Source organism: Heptranchias perlo, chromosome 11, assembly GCF_035084215.1.
Source record: "Heptranchias perlo isolate sHepPer1 chromosome 11, sHepPer1.hap1, whole genome shotgun sequence".
NCBI lineage: Eukaryota > Metazoa > Chordata > Chondrichthyes > Hexanchiformes > Hexanchidae > Heptranchias > Heptranchias perlo.
In genome coordinates, this window is record NC_090335.1 from 13,140,374 (window position 1) to 13,160,678 (window position 20,305).

At 42.2% G+C, this 20,305-nt stretch overlaps 1 protein-coding gene across 3 annotated transcripts in view; it reads left to right on the forward strand.

Annotated features, from left to right (window-relative positions):
- Window positions 1–20,305, forward strand: part of lrch1 (leucine-rich repeats and calponin homology (CH) domain containing 1) — a 177,521-nt gene that overhangs the window by 92,024 nt on the left and 65,192 nt on the right. For all 3 annotated transcript variants that reach the window (XM_067992562.1, XM_067992564.1, XM_067992563.1), the window contains exons 2-5: window positions 4,300–4,444; window positions 9,388–9,514; window positions 14,504–14,609; window positions 14,713–14,849. In XM_067992562.1, coding sequence (XP_067848663.1) covers window positions 4,300–4,444; window positions 9,388–9,514; window positions 14,504–14,609; window positions 14,713–14,849 — 515 coding nt within the window. The remainder of the gene's footprint in view (window positions 1–4,299; window positions 4,445–9,387; window positions 9,515–14,503; window positions 14,610–14,712; window positions 14,850–20,305) is intronic.

The following is a 20,305-nucleotide window of genomic DNA, read 5'->3' on the forward strand; positions in this document are numbered from 1 at the left end:
TGAAGTCCAGGCAACGCCACAACGACTCCGAACGCAAACAGGTACAAGGCACCTTTCGGGTCTACTTCAAGAACCTGGCAAACATGGCAGAAGAAGGAGTTAGAACTGATGACCTACGACTTGCATATAAAGCTATTCAATTACCCCAGTCCAAAGCTGGAAACGATTCAGGATTAACACCTATAAACAAGGCCGATGGCAACACATGTTTAACTCAAGGTAATCCTGCAAAGATGGGAAGAACATCCACCCTAAAGCAACACCATGCTCAGGCCTGAACTCATTAGCAACAGATGCAATACCTGATCCCGAGACCCGCACGGTATACCTAGGATGGAAGAGGTCCTCTCAGCTATAAAGAAGTTTCGAAATGGCCATGCTTCTGGACCTGACCATATAACTCCCAAACTTCTCAAGTACGCCATTGGGCCCACAAACTCAGCACTACATCAACTTTTTGTTTGGGTTTGGACTTCTGGATAGGTGGCAGCAGAGTAGAAGGAAGGGATCATTATCACACCCTATAAAGGAAAAGGGCCGAGTGTGGCAGTTATAGAAGTAATTTGACTCACAAGAAGGCTAGCGATAAGTGACTTTAAACTGTTATCAGCTGCTGACTAATCTCTTACATAAGCTTCCTTGTTTCTGATAGGTTTTTACTGTGTCTGCTGATTAGTTCTGACCTGTAAATAAATTTTCCTCATATATCGCAACTTGACTGTTAATGAACCTAAAGATGAGAGAAAGCCATAGGAGGTTAATAAGGCCATAAAACAAGCAAACAATGCACTGGAGTTAATTTCTAGAGGGATAGAATTGAAAAGCAGAGAAACTATGTTAAACTTGTATAGAACCTTGGTTAGACCTCATTTGGAGTACAGTGAACAGTTCTGGTCTCTATATTATAAAAAGGATATAGAGGCACTGGAGAAGGTGCAAAAAAGATTTACTAGGATGATACCAGAACTGAGAGGCTATAACTATCAAGAAAGATTGAACAGGCTGGGCCTCCTTTCTCTAGAAAAGACTGAGGGGTGACCTGATAGAGGTCTTTAAGATCGTGAAAGGGTTTGATAGGGTAAACGTAGAGAAGTTGTTTCTACTAGCGGGGGAGGCCATAAATATAAGATAGTCACTAATAAATCCAATAGGGAATTCAGGAGAAACTTCTCTACCCAGAGGAGTCATTGAGTTGACGAGCATAGATACATTTAAGGGGAAACTGGATAAACACTTGAGGGAGAAAGGAATCGAAGGATATGTTGATGGGGTTGGATGAAGAAGGTGAGAGGAGGCTCGTGTGGAGCATAAACAGCGGCATGGACCAATTGGGCCGAATGGCCTGTTTCAGTGCTGTGCATTCTATGTAATTCTATGTTTTTGCAAACATTAACGTTCTTCAAATGGTCGTTTTTCCTGATCACTGTTCTAATGTACTTTCAATCATTTCTGTTTCTGTCCTCGGGTCCTGCTTCAGTGCTGTACATTCAGGTTTGAAGTTGCTTTGTCTGTGCCATTTGTTTATATTTTATATACTTGGGAGATTTTCTTTAATTACCTTTCTAGACTGCAGAGTTTGGACTTCTCGTCTTTCCTGAGAGGTGATACTGATGACACTGGGCTGCTCTGTACTCTTGTCTGAATAAAGGAGGGGCAGTGTAAATTGTTTTTTTTGGGGAAGGTTTGAAGGCAAGGAGTGGAGTGCCGCAGCCATAGGGTGTGGTGTGGAGTGGAGTGCCACAGCCATAGGGTGTGGTGTGGAGTGGAGTGCCGCAGCCATAGGGTGTGGTGTGGAGTGGAGTGCCACAGCCATAGGGTGTGGTGTGGAGTGGAGTGCCACAGCCATAGGGTGTGGAGTGGAGTGGAGTGCCACAGCCATAGGGTGTGGAGTGGAGTGGAGTGCCACAGCCATAGGGTGTGGAGTGGAGTGGAGTGCCACAGCCATAGGGTGTGGAGTGGAGTGGAGTGCCACAGCCATAGGGTGTGGAGTGGAGTGCCACAGCCATAGGGTGTGGAGTGGAGTGGAGTGCCACAGCCATAGGGTGTGGAGTGGAGTGGAGTACCACAGCCATAGGGTGTGGAGTGGAGTGGAGTGCCACAGCCATAGGGTGTGGAGTGGAGTGGAGTGGAGTGGAGTGCCACAGCCATAGGGTGTGGAGTGGAGTGGAGTGCCACAGCCATAGGGTGTGGTGTGGAGTGGAGTGCCACAGCCATAGGGTGTGGTGTGGAGTGGAGTGCCACAGCTATAGGGTGTGGAGTGGAGTGGAGTGCCACAGCCATAGGGTGTGGTGTGGAGTGGAGTGGAGTGCCACAGCTATAGGGTGTGGTGTGGAGTGGAGTGGAGTGCCACAGCTATAGGGTGTGGTGTGGAGTGGAGTGGAGTGCCACAGCTATAGGGTGTGGTGTGGAGTGGAGTGGAGTGCCACAGCTATAGGGTGTGGAGTGGAGTGGAGTGGAGTGCCACAGCCATAGGGTGTGGAGTGGAGTGGAGTGCCACAGCCATAGGGTGTGGAGTGGAGTGGAGTGCCACAGCTATAGGGTGTGGAGTGGAGTGGAGTGCCACAGCCATAGGGTGTGGAGTGGAGTGGAGTGCCACAGCCATAGGGTGTGGAGTGGAGTGGAGTGGAGTGCCACAGCCATAGGGTGTGGTGTGGAGTGGAGTGCCACAGCCATAGGGTGTGGTGTGGAGTGGAGTGCCACAGCCATAGGGTGTGGTGTGGAGTGGAGTGCCACAGCCATAGGGTGTGGTGTGGAGTGGAGTGGAGTGCCACAGCCATAGGGTGTGGTGTGGTGTGGAGTGGAGTGCCACAGCTATAGGGTGTGGTGTGGAGTGGAGTGGAGTGCCACAGCTATAGGGTGTGGAGTGGAGTGGAGTGCCACAGCTATAGGGTGTGGAGTGGAGTGGAGTGCCACAGCCATAGGGTGTGGAGTGGAGTGGAGTGCCACAGCCATAGGGTGTGGAGTGGAGTGGAGTGGAGTGCCACAGCCATAGGGTGTGGAGTGGAGTGGAGTGGAGTGCCACAGCTATAGGGTGTGGTGTGGAATGGAGTGGAGTGCCACAGCTATAGGGTGTGGTGTGGAGTGGAGTGGAGTGCCACAGCTATAGGGTGTGGTGTGGAGTGGAGTGGAGTGCCGCAGCCATAGGGTGTAGTGTGGGGTGGATTGCCACAGCCATAGGGTGTAGTGTGGGGTGGATTGCCGCAGCTACAGGGTGTAGTGTGGGGTGCCGCAGCTACAGGGTGTGTGGAGTGTCGTAGCTTTAGAATTTAGCTTGGATTCTGTTTTGCTTCTGAGTACCTGCACATAGAAAAATGCAAAATAATCCATATTTAGGATTCTGATTTAGAACTTGATCCTAAATCGAATCTTTGGATTATCACATTAGTACAAAGGATAATGAGAGGTATTTTTTGTGGGGGGGTTTGAAAGAGAAGAAATTGGACAAAGTAGCAATCAGTATCCTGGTAACACATGACAAAAACCTTTTATAAACACAGTCCACTTCCTTTCACTTGATGCTATGACACTCAATACTTCTGATACAAATTGGATGCCGTTTTTCCCAACATTACAACAGTGACTACACTAAAAAGGTAATTCAAGCACTTTGGGACGACCTGAGAATGAAAAGATGCTCTATAAATGCAAGTTCTTTCTTGTTTCTTCCCTTCTTTCTTGTAGCCATCTCCTCGTTATTGCATGACATCCAGTAATCAGGACATGAATGTGGAAACTTCATAACCAGTTCTAATCAATCGTTTAAAGGAATGACTGCTTCATGAATAATGCACAAAAACTCTCTCAATTCTCTAAATAACACAATACAGTCACACGAGTAAAAAAGCCCACCTGCTAGTCCTCCCAGAATATTTTCCAATTTCCAGACTCCCAGAAGTATGGCTTCCTCACAATACATATTGTATCCACTAAATGTCCTGTGTTAATCCAAAAAAATCTGATGTACAGCGCTGCAAACAAAACATTGTGTCCTGGACCCACTTTGAAGTTCACAGGAATGCAGGATTGTGTGGATTATTGATTTTGTGGAACCAGATTCAAAATTTTAAATTTCCGTAAAGGTGGTATTCAATAAAGTTCCTGGATTGCTGAGAGTTCTTTACACAAATGCTGGAGGAATAGCGTCCATCCTTGTAACAAATCTCTCAGAACAATGTATGTCCGATAGTTCTGCTGTCTGGGTACTGCTGTATTCCCAGTCAGTCGGTACAGGAGGGTCTTCTACATCATGTCCTTTACTTCAAACTTGCTTCTAAAAGGTGCATTTTGTTTTCTTGGCAGATCTGTCAAAGAATAGACTGAGTGAAATTCCACTGGAACTGTGCCACTTTGTCTCCTTGGAGATGTTAAACCTGTATCACAATTGCATCAAAGTCATTCCAGACGCAGTCATCAATTTGCAGACGCTGACCAATTTAAACTTGAGGTGAGTACAATGTGGAAGGGTCATTGCATCTTGTTTGTGTTAGAGAAATAAGCTGGAATTTTTGCATGATGAATTCATATTATAGTTTTCACATCATACAGTATGGTAACAACCAGGAATTTATTTCTCTCTTGGAATAGTTTAATTGTGGAGAACATTTTCAAACAATTTGTGCTTTTGGGTGACATGTTATTGTAGGGCTTCTGAGTTTTTATTTTTAGAGTGTTGTCCTCCAGCCCTCTTTGCCATTGATACTTTTGTATTCTTTTTCTGGACCTCCCCAGTTGGCTTTTTTTTGATCCAACTTGTAGTTTGAGCAAGTTTTTCTTTTAACTTGACTCGTTGTTGGTCTGCCGCTCAGCCTGCCCACAGACACTCTGCTTCCGACTCCAAAAAGCTCCACCACCACCCCCCCTCGCCCAAAACCCCGACTCGAGCCTGGAAGTATATTCAAGCAAAGTAATAAATATAAATCTCCTGGGCTGTTGGAGCCTGCCAATTTTTTGTCCTTCTATTTCTGCCTGCCTTACCCTCCAACTGCTTCAGTTATTCACACGTTTTCTGTATTGTTAATGTCTTCAATTTTTTTGATTTTTAAATCATTATGCCTTTACTGCCATGTTACTAATATCACTTCAGTCATTTAATCTTCTCCTGTTTTCCACATAAACACTGTGAAGGCTGTTACTTCTCTCGTGCATGTGTGTGTTTTCCTCCTCTTTCCCTTTGTGCTATTCCATTTTAAATTCCGTTCATCTGTAATACCTTCCAGTTCAGATGAAGGGTCCTCACCTGAAATGTTAACTTATCTATTCTCTTCATTGATGCTGACTTGAGTGGCTGAGTGATTCCCAACATTTTCTGTCTTTGTTCCTCCAATTCTGGACTCTTGTGCGTCCCCGACTTCCTTCGCCCCACCATTGGCGTCCGTGCCTTCAGCTCTGGAATTCCTTCCTTAAATCTCTCCGCCTCTCTCCTCCTTTAAGACGCTCCTTAAAACCTACCTCTTTGACCAAGCTTTTGGTCACCAGTCCTAATGTCTCCTTTTTTGCTAGGTAACGTTCCTGTGAAGCGCCTTGGGATGTTTTACTAAGTTGAAGGCGCTATATATATGCAACATAAGTTGTTATTGTTATAGTATTATGCAACGTCTGGTACCCTCCTACCACTTTGAGTGTCACTCGCATTCTTTACATATCACTTCCTGTTGCTGCTGATATGACTCATTTTTAGTTGTAAACCCGTTTTATTTGAAAATAAAGCAACCTGTAATGTGCTTTAATTACCAAAGTTATTGCTACAAGTTAAAACCCACAGTGCTTGCGCTATAACCATTTCTTATTATCTCCAGTATATCACACATGTTGCCAGTTTAATGGCAAACCCTTTTTAATATCCTACTCTATAGTTATATCACTTTCTTTATGATTGCACAGTATCTGCCTGGATGTCAGACCAGTTTCCTTGTGATGCATGCTACGTAGGAGGAGTATTAGGCCATTCAGTCCTTCGAGCCTGTTCCGCCATTCAGTTGGATCATGGCTGATCTGTACCTCAACTCTACTTACCCATTGTTGATCCATATCCCTTAATAACCTTAACAAAAATCTAACGATTCCAGTCTTGAAAATTTCAATTGACCTAGCATCCAAATGTAGCACCGCTATCACTGCCCAACTGAGATCAGCTAACTCAGCAGGAACTGAACCAGGGACATTCCTGGCGTGTTTGCCTCAGTGCCATACAATGCATGTACCACCTGAGCCATTGGGGAGAGCCATTTATATTTAAATGATGGGTTCACTGTTGGTTTCTCCACTTCCCCGCTGTGTTGTCTTTTTCCCCCCCGGTCTCCTTTCTGCAATTCACATCTCAGTCCAACATTTTAATCCTTCAAACTTCTGTGTCGAGATTTTAAAAAAAAATCTGTGATAGAGATAAAATAGGCAGCGGAAAACCAGTAAGAATATTCATTATCTTGTTTCGGAGGTTGTGCACTCCTGACCAGTTAGCACTGCTCACTGGTGCAGTGTGCACATCAATTTCCACAGATATATTGCACCATTCGGTGTCGGGGCACCAAGCTGGCAGTAACTGTGCAGTATAATGATGCCATTTGCAAAGTTTGGCGTGAGCAGTGATCCCTGTGAAAGATGTTTTCTCAATCTCTAGCAAGCAACAGTGCCAGCAAACAGCACACAGATTGATAAGATGGGCAGTTCCTATAAATTAGAAATTCCGTTTTCAAAATACACGGTTGCCTTGATGAATCACTACAGTACTTAGTTTGTTCGCAGTAAAACGCAACTTACTCGCTTCAGTAACTGAAAGGAGTACTCCGGAGGAGAGCTAACAAAAAGCATACTAAATGTAGCCCTAGTAGCCGCAAAGTCCCTTATATAAAAACTGAAGTTAAAAAGTTATGATGTTTGTTGCAATGGTTCCACTTGTCGAGATCCCATCCTCTGTTAGCTTTCCTCTTTGGAGGGGAGGGGGAAACGGAGGGTACTGACTACTGAATCTCTGCTTCCTTGATTTCACCTCTGAGTCAGTCAAATAAAAGTGAATTTTATGTGACAGCTTTGCTGGCGTTCCCATTGGCAGGCTGGTGTATTGTTGAAATTCGAGCTATCTCAGTTCACTGGCCAAATGCTGTAGTGGTGCCCAGTGGTCCAAAGTTATTTTCAAGCACTGGAATGCTGCCAAAACGGAGACAAGAAGATTTTAATAACTACACTAGATTGACCTCAGGAGAAATCTCTTCACCCAGAGATCTGCTGGAGCATGCAATGCTTTGCCACAGAGAGTAGTTGAGGCAAAGATCATTGCATCAGATAAGGGGCCAGTACATAAACATTTGAAGCAGAGGAAGATACAGGACTATGGGAAGAGAGCAGGGGGATTAGTTTTGGATTGTCTAGCAAAGAGTCGACACAGATACAGGTGGGCCTCCTTCTGGGCTGTAAACTTCTCTGGTTTTATACTTGCAGTTACTTAGGGTGAGGATCACAGCTTGGACTTTTGTGACGCACTTAATGCTTTGTTAAATTTCTCCCAACTTTAGAAGTACCCTCATTTTACTGAATGTTATTTTTCAATGGTCATTTTGGCCCTTATATAAAGCAATATATAGTCTGTTAAATGTATAGTTCACAAAATAGTAAAACTAACTCCATTGCTGCCTGAAATTTATGAAGCTGTTTCAAAATTAAAAAAGTGCTTAGTGACATTTACCAGCATTGCATCCCAAAGATGTTCACTTGGACTAATGTCATGAAATCTAAACTATGTTACACTGAGTCACCTTGTATTCATTTGAGTACAATACTGATTCTTCGTTAGTTGTCCCGATTAATTCATTTGATCTAAACACTGACACTTGTTCTCTAATCATGATGCACTTGGAGGGCGTTTACAATTCAGGGACTGTTTTGGGTTGAGACCTGTAAGAACACTCTTGGATTGCCTTTTACCTTTCAAGACACCGAGAGGCCCACTTTGTATTTCCAGCATTTTCGGGTTTTAGTTAGATGTATAAGACCGACATTGGGGAACATCAATACCATTGCAAGACTAGACAGTATTACTAAAGCAATCAGATTAATGATGGGAAAAATAAAACAAAGTACTAGGACAGTTTAGATCTTAAATTGTTCTTTAAAAAAAAAGATACATTATGGTGGGTGGTTTATGTTTTAACTCCACGTGGCACTGATATAACCTCGGCTATCATTTAGACCCTTGCCTTCACTCTGCCTCCTCAGTCAGCGTGAGATGGTCCAGCCTGTACACATTTCACTGACACTGCTTCTGTTACTGTGTGGTCAGCCCTTTAGGAAGCATTTCTGAGGGCTGCAAGGAAGGGAAGTCAACATGAAAATGTTTATCGCAAAAGGCTTTTCCTCTGACCACACCATATTGTTTTGGGATGTATTTTTTTCCTGTTTTAACAGTGCTACTGTTTGGTTTTGAATTAACAACATCTTGCTGTCTATGTCTAAATGTTTCCTAATCCTGTCCTGTCCTGTTATATTCTTTTTGCGATGGCTTGGTGACGAGGAATGAAGGGCATTATGGGATAAAATGCCGCTGCCTAAAAGCAGAAAAAGCCCAGTGGGGATGACAGATCATGGGTGCAGTATCATGTGATGATGGCACAACGTGTAAGTGCGCACATTGAGTGGTAGCCTCTTGCTGTATATCTGCCATCTCTACAAGAAGGTTTATTAAAGGAGCAGTTTATTATGTAATGTGGCAAATTAATAAAAGCAGTACTTTTGCAAACAAAGGCTCCCACATTGGACAATTGTGACTCTATACTGATATTTCTGTTTTTATATGTGTGGTTTTGTTACGTATGACGGCTGCCATATGTTCCTCCTTCCCTCTGCTCTCTGGTTACCCATTTCCTTAAGAATTAGTTGTGGGTTGAAACTGGATGAGGGTCAAGTCTAAGCTTTGGGAGTAAAGTCGGGGGGGGGGGGGGTGGGGGGGGGAAGAAGTTTGCTACGGATTCAATTCATAGAGGATCCTTTTCACTCGAGATTTGGAAAATTGCCATCCGTGGCAATGCAATGGATGCAGCCTATAAAACGTTAAGTAGTTTAAAGTGCAAGTAATTTTTATATTTTGCAACATGTTTATGTTTTGTGGCTACATCTTAAGTCATTGTCTAAACAGACATGAGAAGATGGCTCTCTACCCGATACAAGAAATTGTCGAGACATTTTATTTTTGGAACTAGTTTTTAAATTTTATTGTGCCAGTTCTCAGAAGGAGACAATTCTGTTCAAAATCCATCTACTTAACTTCAAGGAGGTGATCGGATTTATAATAAGATACAAACCAGGTTCTGCAGTAAACTAGTGAGTGCAGTTGCAGTGAAGGTCGTTGTGAAATGTAGCCATTGTATGGCATTCTAAGTGCTTTGTTTTTTGTTCCAGTCGAAATCAACTCTCCACATTGCCATCATGCCTCTGTGCCCTGCCTCTTAAAGTCTTGATAGCCAGTAACAATAAGTTAGTGTCGCTTCCAGAAGAAATTGGACAATTGAAATGTTTAATGGAACTGGTAGGTATTCTTTTTTATTATAAACTGCATTTAATAAGTCTAGTCTGTCTAACTACAAAGTTGCTTAGAGTTTGTCAGCATTCAGTTCTTTAACACTTTAACAGCAATGACCAATGGGCAGCAATTGTCACACTTCAGCTTAACTTTCTGAATGGATAAAGTGTGTGTGTCCACATTGTGAAGTAATACACTTGCACAGAAGTACAAATGCAGAGCAAACTGGTCCAAATTATTTCCAATATTTCATACATTTGGGGGCAGCCTGGTTAAAAATGTGCCTATTTGGACATACACGAGTGCTTTTAAGTATTTTTCCTGTAAGTTTGATTTGGGTTTCTAGATTCCATTGGAGTGGCCGCTTTCATTAATTAAGAATCCAAGGGGCAGGACCTCAGCCCATACTGTGTGACATTACCATGGTTTAAAAGAATTGAAGAGAAGACATAGTAAATCAGGGACTAGTGATTAGGTGACATCAAGCTTGCACTTAAAAGCACTAATGTTATAGAGAGATTTGTAAACAATTTTACAACACCAAGTTATAGTCCAGCAATTTTATTTTAAATTCACAAGCTTTCGGAGGCTTCCTCCTTCCTCAGGTGAACGTTTGTTGGAAATGTTCACCTGAGGAAGGAGGAAGCCTCCGAAAGCTTGTGAATTTAAAATAAAATTGCTGGACTATAACTTGGTGTTGTAAAATTGTTTACAATTGTCAACCCCAGTCCATCACCGGCATCTCCACGTTACAGAGAAGGAAAGAACAAGGAAGGTAAATGGTTCCACAGTTTTGAGGTCCTAGGAAAGATTGAGTTGGTGTAGGAAACTGGAATGAATCTTGATTTCAACACAATGAAGATGTAAGAAGAATTAGTGAGGAAAGTTCAGAAGGATACTGACCCATGTAGGATCAATAAAGTAGGGACAGGAAAGGTTGCAGTTGAGGGAGAGATAGCAAGAGATTGGATTCTAGAAGTGAGAGACAACAAGTATCCTGTCCAGGATTGCAGAGATATGTTAGAGTCCAACTTTCCACCTCCACCCCCCACTCCCCCAGTCGATAAACTGTTTTCAAGTCTTGGACAGACTTGGATTTAAAGAGAGTTTAGAGTTATTGAGGGAGAAAAAAGTGCTTGGCATTAAAGAGGAAAGTGAACTTCTTGGAGGCAACTTTAGCAATGAAGTAGATAAAGTAAAGGAAGAAGAAACTTGTATTTCTAGCACCTTCCACGATCTCAAGATATCCCAAAGTGCTTCACAGCCAGTTAAGTATTTTTTTAATGTAGTCACTGTTGTAATGTAGGGAATCAAGGCAGCCAATTTGTGTACAGCTAGGTCCCGCAAACAGTGTTTTAGTGATGTAGGTTGAGGGATAACTGTTGGCCAGGACACTGGGAAAACCTCCCTGCTCTTCTACGATTAGTGCTGCGGGATCTTTTACGTTCACCTGAGAGGGCAGACGGGACCTCGGTTTAACGTCTCAGCTGAAAGACGGCACCTCTGACAGTACAGCACTCCCTCAGTACTGCACTGATGGGTCAGCCTAGATTCTGTGCTCAAGTCTTTGGAATGGGGCTTGAATTCACAACCTTCTGACTCAGAGGCGAGAGTGTTACCACTGAGTCATGGCTGATAATTTGAATTTCATTTGAGGTAGGAGGAAATAGCGAAACATAAAATGTAGGTAGATGAAGAGGGACTAAGGGTGGAACTATCAATTGCGAGAGGTTGAAGCTGTTGGGTGGATTTACAAGAGGGATGAAGAAATCGCACCCTGCATTAGTCATTATCTACATTGCTCTTGCAGTATGATAACCATTGTGTGTTATGGGTTGTGTTTATGTGGTCCAAGAAAATTCACATTTCATGCCATTGACATTCCATTCCACAAATTAATTGCAATGATCTTAATTTTAAGATTGCATTAAGCAGTACAATGGAATGCTAACTTCTTTACGCAGAGAGCGGTTAGAATGTGGAACTTGCCACCACAAGGAGTAGTTGAGGCGAATAGCATAGATGCATTTAAGGGAAGTTAGATAAGTACATGAGGAAGAAGGGAATAGAAGGACATGCTGATAGGGTGAGATGAAGTAGGGTGGGAGGAGGCTCATGTGGAGCATGAACACCAGCATCGATCATTTGGGCTGAATGGCCTGTCTCTGTGCTGCAAATTCTATGTAATATATACTATGTCATTTGAAGAACGAATATAACATATGATTTAGTACGTCAGCATTGTCGTGCACCATGACACAGAGTGGCAGGAGAGATATCTGTGCACTTGCTTCCCTACATGATCATATCTTGATCTCAGTGTGCTGTTGGGAGGCTGTGCTGGACTGAGGGATTAGGAAAGGAGGAGGAGAAATGGAAAGTTGGTTCAAGATTCTCAACATCGTATCCAGGACTGCTTTCTAGTTTTAGTCCAACAAGGGAGGAGGTCAGATTTAGTTCTGGGAAATAAAGTGGAGCAAATAGATAATGTAAGGGTTGGGGAACATTCAGGATGCAGTGAGTTAGCTTTGATATAAAACTTGAAAAGGAGAGGCAACAGTCAGTTAAAGGTACCCAGCTGGAAAAACAGGAAATTTCAAGAGAAAAAAAGAAACCATTCCAGATAAACTGGAAGTAAAATTTGGCCGATAAGACAGTGGTCAAACACAACAAAAACGACTTGCATTCAGATACAAAAAACACTGCAAAACTTTCAAATAGTCACTGTACAATGCTAAGAGAAGTCAGTGAGGAACTAGCAGAGGCTCTGACCACAATCTTTCAAACAGCCATGGATGTGCCAGAGGACTGGAGGGTTGACAAAGTGACACCTCTGCTCAAGAAGAGAGAAAGGGATAAACTGGGTCTGGGAGGCAGAATATGAAAATTCACAAATGACACAAAGATAGGGAGCATGGTTAACTGTGAAAAGACTGTATGCAACTTCAGGAGAACATAGATGAAATAAATGTGCAGTGATAAGTTTTGGGCGGAAGACTAAGGAGTGGAAATATACACTAAATAGTAAAACTTAAAAAGGAGTAAAGGGACTTAGGGGTTCAGATACACAAATCTTTAAAAGTGAGAGGGGAAGTGTTGTAAATAGGGGCGTTGAGTACAAAAGCAAAAAAATTAATGTTAAACCTATACAGATCATTAGTTTGGCTGTGGTTAGATTATTGTGTCCAGTTTTGGGTGCCCTATTTTGGAAGGATGTTCAGGCTATGGAGAGAATACAGAAGAGATTTGCTAAGAAAAAACAGAGACGCTTTAGATATGTGGAAATACTAGAGGGACTAGGATTCTTGACTATAAAAAGAGATTCGGAGGGGACCTGATGTTCAAAATAATGAGGGGTTTTGAGAAGGTAAGTAGGGGAACTTATTTTCACAAGTCAGTGAGTTGGTAACTAGAAGGCTTAAATTTAAAATGATCACCAAAAGAACGAAGGGAAAGGTTAGGAAAGTTTATTTTGTGTAGAGAGTCATTAAACAGTGATGGAAGCAGAATAACTTAAAAGGGAAGTAGATAAATATTTGAAAAAGGAAAAAAATGTCAAGGGTATGGGAATATGTGGATAGTTTTTTGAGAGCCAGCACAGGCATGATGTGCTGAACTGCCTCCTTTTTTGCTGCAAGGTTATGTGATTCGAATTTAATTTCACTACTTTACCTGGTAAATCATTACAAACCCTTTTGAATAAAGAAACTTTTTCTAAGATCTGTTTTAAATGTATATTCTTTTATCCTACTGATCTTAAAATAGTGTTCGAGATGAATTTTATCTTTGCCATTTAATACTTTACATGCCTCGCTGAAAACGCCCACCCCTTTAACCCTCTCTTTAGAATGTGGAACTTAAGCTTCTCTAATGTTCCTCATTCCACATCCATTTTCCTCTTGAGATTGTTCTTGTTGCTCTTCTCTACAACCTTTCCAGTGCTGGAATGTCCCTTCTGAAGTGTGGTGACCAGAAATGAAGACTGTTCCAAGTGAACTCCGACCAATGCCTTATAAAGGCTTAGCATAACCTCTGTACACTTGCACTCCACTCTTCTGGCTATGTATCCAAACATTTAATTACTTCTCCAAATTGACTAGTTAATTTATGGAGATTAATTTGTTTATCTTTAGTTAGATACAGTAATCTTTAAATAAGATGGGTATTAAATTTATACAGAATCGGGCCTGCTTCTGGATGATACCGGAAGCATCTTAACCAGCTGGAAGCAGGTGGACTAGGCATTAATACAGCAAATTATCTGAGCAGATTTTTGTGCTGGTTCATGGAGGCACAGTCGTACTAAGGGTGGTACATGGGCTACAGGGAAAGTACTTTGAAGTAAATAGGAAGGGGGGAAGAACTAGGGGAAAAAAGTAAATTTTTTTAACCAGAAAGACGAGACAAAGTCAGATAACAGATTTGCGTGAATGGAAGAGGAGCAAGACGTGTAAAAGGATATGGTTATAAAAGGGCTGGATGCTCTTAAAGCAGACACAAGTACCTGGTTCAGGCGACTGGTATCCCCAAGTCTTAATGGTGATGAGAACTAAAATCTATAATGCTTTTAACTGACACTTTGGTAAGTTCAGTAATTCAGGAAAGATTCCTTAGGATTGGAATGTGACCAATATAAACCCATTATTTTAAGAAAGGGTCGAGACATAACTGGATACTACAGACCAGTATATTTAACATCTGTTGAAGCGAATGTCGTTGAAATGATCGTCGGAAATCGAGTGGGTGAATACTTGGAAGAGAGTAAATTTGTTGAAAGGCAGTCTCGTGCATTCTCTGTATCGTGCGTTCTCTCTCTCGTGTGTTCTCGTGCATTCTCTCTCACTGTGATAGAGCGATTAGCACTGTGCTTTTTAAGTGCACTTGATTGTAGTTCCTGTATAATTCAGTAGCATATAGCTCTTTATGGAATCAGATTATAATTTTCAGCAAGAATCCTGTAATGGTTACTTTGTTTTTGCTCCTTTTAATATTCAGGATGTAAGCTGCAATGAAATTACAGCTTTGCCACAACAGATGGGACAACTTCAGTCACTCAGAGAGTTGAACATCAGGCGAAATTATCTGCAGATTTTGCCAGAGGGTGAAACTGTTTTGCATTTTTCAATATCTTAATTATTTTTACAACAAGCGGTGAAATAATTTAAAAATAATGTGAAATCCATTGGATGTTTTTTTTCCCACAGAGCTAGCAGACCTCCCTCTTGTGAAATTAAACTTTTCCTGTAATAAGGTTGTGTCAATACCAATCTGCTACAGGAACATGAGGCACCTACAGATAATAGAAATGGATAATAATCCACTGCAGTCTCCGCCAGCACAGGTCAGTCACTTTTAAAAGAAAAACTCCCAGAATACAGAATAAGTTCTAAGTTTCCTTTGAAATGGCTTTGGATATAGGCAGTGTATGTTGCTGAGGCCATTCAGTGCCTGCTTGGAGCTGAAAGGTCATTATTTCATCTGGGAAGAATTTGGTTCCAGCACCTGATGATACTGGAAATTGTGTGCCAGTGTCCTGAGCCCTAATGACATCCGCTCCAGTGATTGCATGTACAACGCTGTATCTAAGAGTCTGTGATTTGCATGTACCAAATCTGTTGAAGTAAGGGTCACAGACCCTATGTATTGAATTCAAAGCTGCTGTTATGTAGTTTATGTTCTATCAGGCACTTAGGGTTGTCCCACAACATGAGCCAACATACATGCATCAACATGTCCCTGCGTTAATCAAGTTTAATATACTGTATTTTACTTTGGAAAATGAATAGAAATCTAAATGGCTTGGTTGCATCAGTTCAATTGGTGCTCTAACCCCAGTTGAATCATCCTTTTCCTTAGTCTGTGTCAGTGCTCAGTTTGAAAATGTGTGCTATTTGTTTGGATTCTTTCCAGTGACAGACGCCCACGAACATTGCTTGCGTTGTCTGGCAACTATCATCATTTCCAGCTAGTGTTAAGCTCAGCCCAGGGTCTGTCAGGAATGCCAGGTTTACTGCAAAGAAATGCTCCAAGTTCATATAGACTGTGACGGTCCTACCCACGGACATACCTCCTGTTCCAGCTCTTCAAAGAAATAGAACTCCAATGGCAGGTGAAATTGAGAATTCATTACTGATTAGGGCTGCTGTGAGATTGTAGAACCAACCGAGTCACATTCCACTCAGAAAGAAAGCGTATTGTTCCGCTTAAGCCACGCAACTACTCAATCCAGGAGTGTAATGGTCACTCTGAGGCATGTTGGAAACCTGAAGAATAGTCAGGTTGCCTGAGGCATCAAGGTTGATATGTTCTTTGTGTGAAACACGTTAACCAATCACTGCTGACACCACAGTGTAGAGCCAGCCCTTGTACTGGTAGCCGAACCAAAGTTCAGGGAAGAGAGAAGTATGAAGGAAACTGAGGAGAGCTGAGAGAAACTGCCCTTGATATCGAGGCAGAACTGAAGTAAAAGGGGGGTCAAAGGAAAACCCTCCAGTGATTAGAGTCATACCTGACACAAAGGAAGATGGTTGTCGTTGTTGGAAGCCAGTTATCACAGCCCCAAGACATCACTGCAGGAGTTCCTCAGGGAAACGTCCTTGGCTTGTCATCTTCAGTTACTTCGTCAATGACCTTCCTCCATCATAAGGTTAAGAGTAGACCTGTTTGCTGACAAATCAAGAGTGTTCACCTGCAGTCACAACTCCTCCAATAATGAAGCTTCTCGTGCCAGCCTACTGCTGGACCTAAAATAATGTCCAGGCTTGGGCTGCCAAATGGCAAATAACATTCATGCTATATAAGTAATGACCATCTCAAACAAGAGAAAGCACAGCTTTCCATGACCTTCAACAGCACCATCATCGGCAGGGTCCCCACCTGCCTGAAAGGGTGGTGGAGGCAGAAACCCTCAACTCATTTAAAAAGTACTTGGATGTGTATTTGAAGTGCCGTAACCTTTGAGCTACAGACCAGGTGCTGGAAAGTGGGATTAAGCTGGATCGCTCTTTTTCGGACATGATGGGCCAAATGGCCTCCTTTTGTGCCATGACTTTCTATGATTCAATGATCAATATCTTGGATTTACCAGAAGCTTAACTGACCAACTATATCAAACCGTGGCTACAAGAGCAGGGGAGAGGCTGGGCACTCTCCGATGAGTGGCTCACCTCCTGACCCCTCAAAGCCTATCCACCATCTACAAAGCTCAATTCAGGAGTGTGATGGTATACTTATCACTCACCTGGTCGGATGCAGCTAAATTAACACTTCAGAAATTTGACACCATCCAGGACAGAACGGTTTGCTTGATTGGTGTCCCTGCCACTGGACTCGGTATCTACCCCCTCCACCGCCTGCACACTATGGCTGCAGTATTTTTCATCTCCAGGATGCCCTGCAGCACCTCCCTTCCCTGTGATCTCTATCACTGAGAAGTACTTAAGCAATATTGTGGGAGTACCATCACCTCCAAGTTCCCCTCCAAGCCGCATACTGTCCTAGCTTGGACATATATCGCCGCTGGATCAGTATCCTTGAATTCCCTACCTAACCCCATTGTGAAAGCACCATCGCCACAAGGACTGCAGCATTTCAATAATAAAGCCCATGACTACCTTCTCGGCAATTATTGTAGTCTTGCCAACAAGAACAAATATAAAACAGTAAACTCAGAACATGGAAAATGTTATGTCTGTCTACATTGGTCTCTTTCAGATCTAACAAGTTGTACAAATGTCCTCTTTACTCAAAGGTCCTTATAAACCAGACTGCTAAACTATTACAGCAGTCTTGGCCCCATGCCCTAGAAATGGAGTTGGGCTAATTCTGCTTCACACACATGCCTGGATGAGAGTTTTAGTTTTTCCTTTACACCTGCAATCAGGTTATTGGATAGTTCCTTCTCTGGGAAGTATCTTCTTGAAGCATAGGTTGAGAGCTTGCTAAGAGATTTAAAGTTCTGAAGAGATCCTGTCCTGCACAGATGCAGAGGATGCCCTTTTATGGGATGGTCCCAAAGTTCAGTGGACTAGTTTTCTCAGAACAGTTGCGTTGTGCACCTCCCAAGGAACTTTTGGCCCAAGAAGTGCAGAAGTCTGTGCACTGAAACTAGAGAGTGTTCCTTTAGCTAAGATAACTTTGCCTTTTTCTCCTGTAACTTTTATCATGCCCAAAATTAAGGGAGCTGCTGACCTATCCAACAACCCAAAGGTCTCAAACCCAATGAAAAGTTCAAGATGGAACTGCTGCAGGTAATTGAAGCAGTATGGCAGGGAGACTGACTGCTGGCCATCGAACTCCATGACACTTAACTTTGACGTAGGGATTCAAGAGACCCGGGGATGATTGCACTCTCCCACTTCATGCGTTGTAAAGGAGAGTAGATGTTGGGTCCCACACTGCATTCAATTCCAGTACAGAAGCTCATTCAGAATATAGCAAATAATCTAATCGCTCTACCTGAAGAATTTGTGATCGTGCGCAGAAATCAGACCAAAAATGCAAAACCAAACTTGGACAATGCAAGATATCACACAGTAGACTTTATCTATTGGGATTAACTAGAAATAGATAGTGTAGACATTTTTCAGAAGGAAAGGTCGCTAGATTTCTGCTGCACTAATGGTGCTCGAACTGTACCACTGGTGAGGGTCTTTCAATATTCCTGGTGACAAATGCTTCAGAAATTTGCATAATTTCTTCTCCTACTCAGATCCTTAAGCTCTAGGGAGTGGCAACTACATTGATTCTGCTTCTTCGCTATTGGGCCAGTGAACTGTAAATCATCACTGATTGTCTCATTCACAGAATTGTTTGGAGGGCCAGATGTGGCTGGATGAATTCTACAACCTACATTTAATAACAGAGTGTCAGTCTGACTTTCCAAGGTTTCTGTCATTTGGTCAAGAATATCCTATCAGCATCCAACAAAGCTCCCATTCTTAAGGTTTGCAATGCTAAGTGAAACAACCTGCTTGGATATGATCGTCTTCGCTTTCCCCTCTGATCTACAATATTTGCTGAAACAAGTGTTATTTGTCTAGGGTTGATCATGTTTCAGCTTTTGGAAGTTTTCCTTGGTGGGAATTTCATGGAATTTCATCACCTGCTGGAATTTAGATTTTTGAAAGGCATCTGGAAAATGAAACCATTTGAAAGGCAGACCATGCTTACTGACTCCTACCCTAACTCATTCTCCCCCAGGAACTCAAAACTCTGGAACCACTTACCTCCCTCAGTCTTCCTCCGACACAGTGGGCCTTGGTCCTTCACCTCCATTACTCAATTTAAAACAGAGCACCAACCTGGGATTTGGATCTTGTTTTACACAAGCTGATGTTAGGTCCAGTTAACTTGAAGGTTTCTTGTGATCTTACACTCCTACTTTTAAGACCAAATGTTCTATTATTTTGGCTTATTGGGTTAGGAAGCTTCATTCTCTGGTGTCACTTTAATTTGTTTAGACTAAGATGAGGCATTCATAAGACCAAATCCAAACCTGTACCTAAATTTTATTAGTTTAATTTATCTCAGGAAGACTATCTTCCACTACGCGCTTCTCCTTAAAGGAAGGATCACTTTACTGAAGTGCACAGATCCTTAACGTTCTACTCAAATAGAACCAAGGAGGTCTGCAAGTCGAAGAATTTTTTTTGTGTGCTAAGAATACATTGGGCAAACCAACTGCAAAATGGCATCTGACTAAATGGGTTGCAGAATTAATTTAATTATATGTTGCTTGTTGGCTGGTCAGAGATTATGGGGAAGGGATGAGAGCTGTTTCTACTCCTACTCACTCACGGGCTTGTTCAGAAAGAATTGTCTTGGTACTACCTGGAAGGTAATTAGAGTAATTTATGAAGCATCACTATTGTCATCTGACAGCTCAATGGAAAGCGCTTTGACCTATCATTCGCTACAGTGTCAGTGTTTTTTTTAATGTGTAGAGGTTAAACAAATGAGGAAGAGTGTTAGATTACTTTGTAGCTGGTATTCCTTGTACAGTCTAATTCAGTTTCCATATACAAAGCCTCATCTTGCCCTTTAGTTCTCTGTATGACCTGGCTTAGACTCTGCTGCCTTTTTTTGTAATGTTTAATTTCTTCATTATGTCAACTCAGTCTTGCTGATGCCAACCTTTTTTAATAAAGCTGAGGTACACGGCCAAATAGCAGGACTAGGGGAAGACAGCGTGGCTTCCTAGGACCCTACTGTGACACCAGGTTGTTAAGAGGACAAAGTTACAATAGTTCCTCCCCCCCCACCCCCAACCAATACAAAACTGTTCCGCACAGGTCAGAGGTGGAACACAGATTCCGTTATGTGGATACACACAGCTGTCTCCAGCTCCATTACCAAACTGAAACTTCTGAAAAATCTAATTCTGTATCAGCAAGTAGAGGATTTTTTTTTCATTTGCTAAGCAAAGATTAGGGCAACCATTGGAAACAAATATTGGACAAATCTGTTGTAAATAAAGAATGCAAAGTGGTCAGTGGAATTGTATTTACTAGTATTACCAGCTAATAGGGAGAGATTTTGCCTGGTAAGTAAGATTCCTGTTAAACTAACTGAACCTCTTTGTCATTTAGTTGTCCCGATGTTGTCAATACTTCATTCACAACTGATGCTGATACCTCAGTTTTTTTCTGTGATGTTTCTAGCTGGCATTGTTGCTGTATTGATTTTTAAGATTGAATTTTTGTGAATTAAGTTGAAGTCAAAATAGCCTTGTCTCTTCCACGTTGGTGTATTGACTGTACACCCTGTGCACTGGCCAATATTACTCTGCAGGAATAC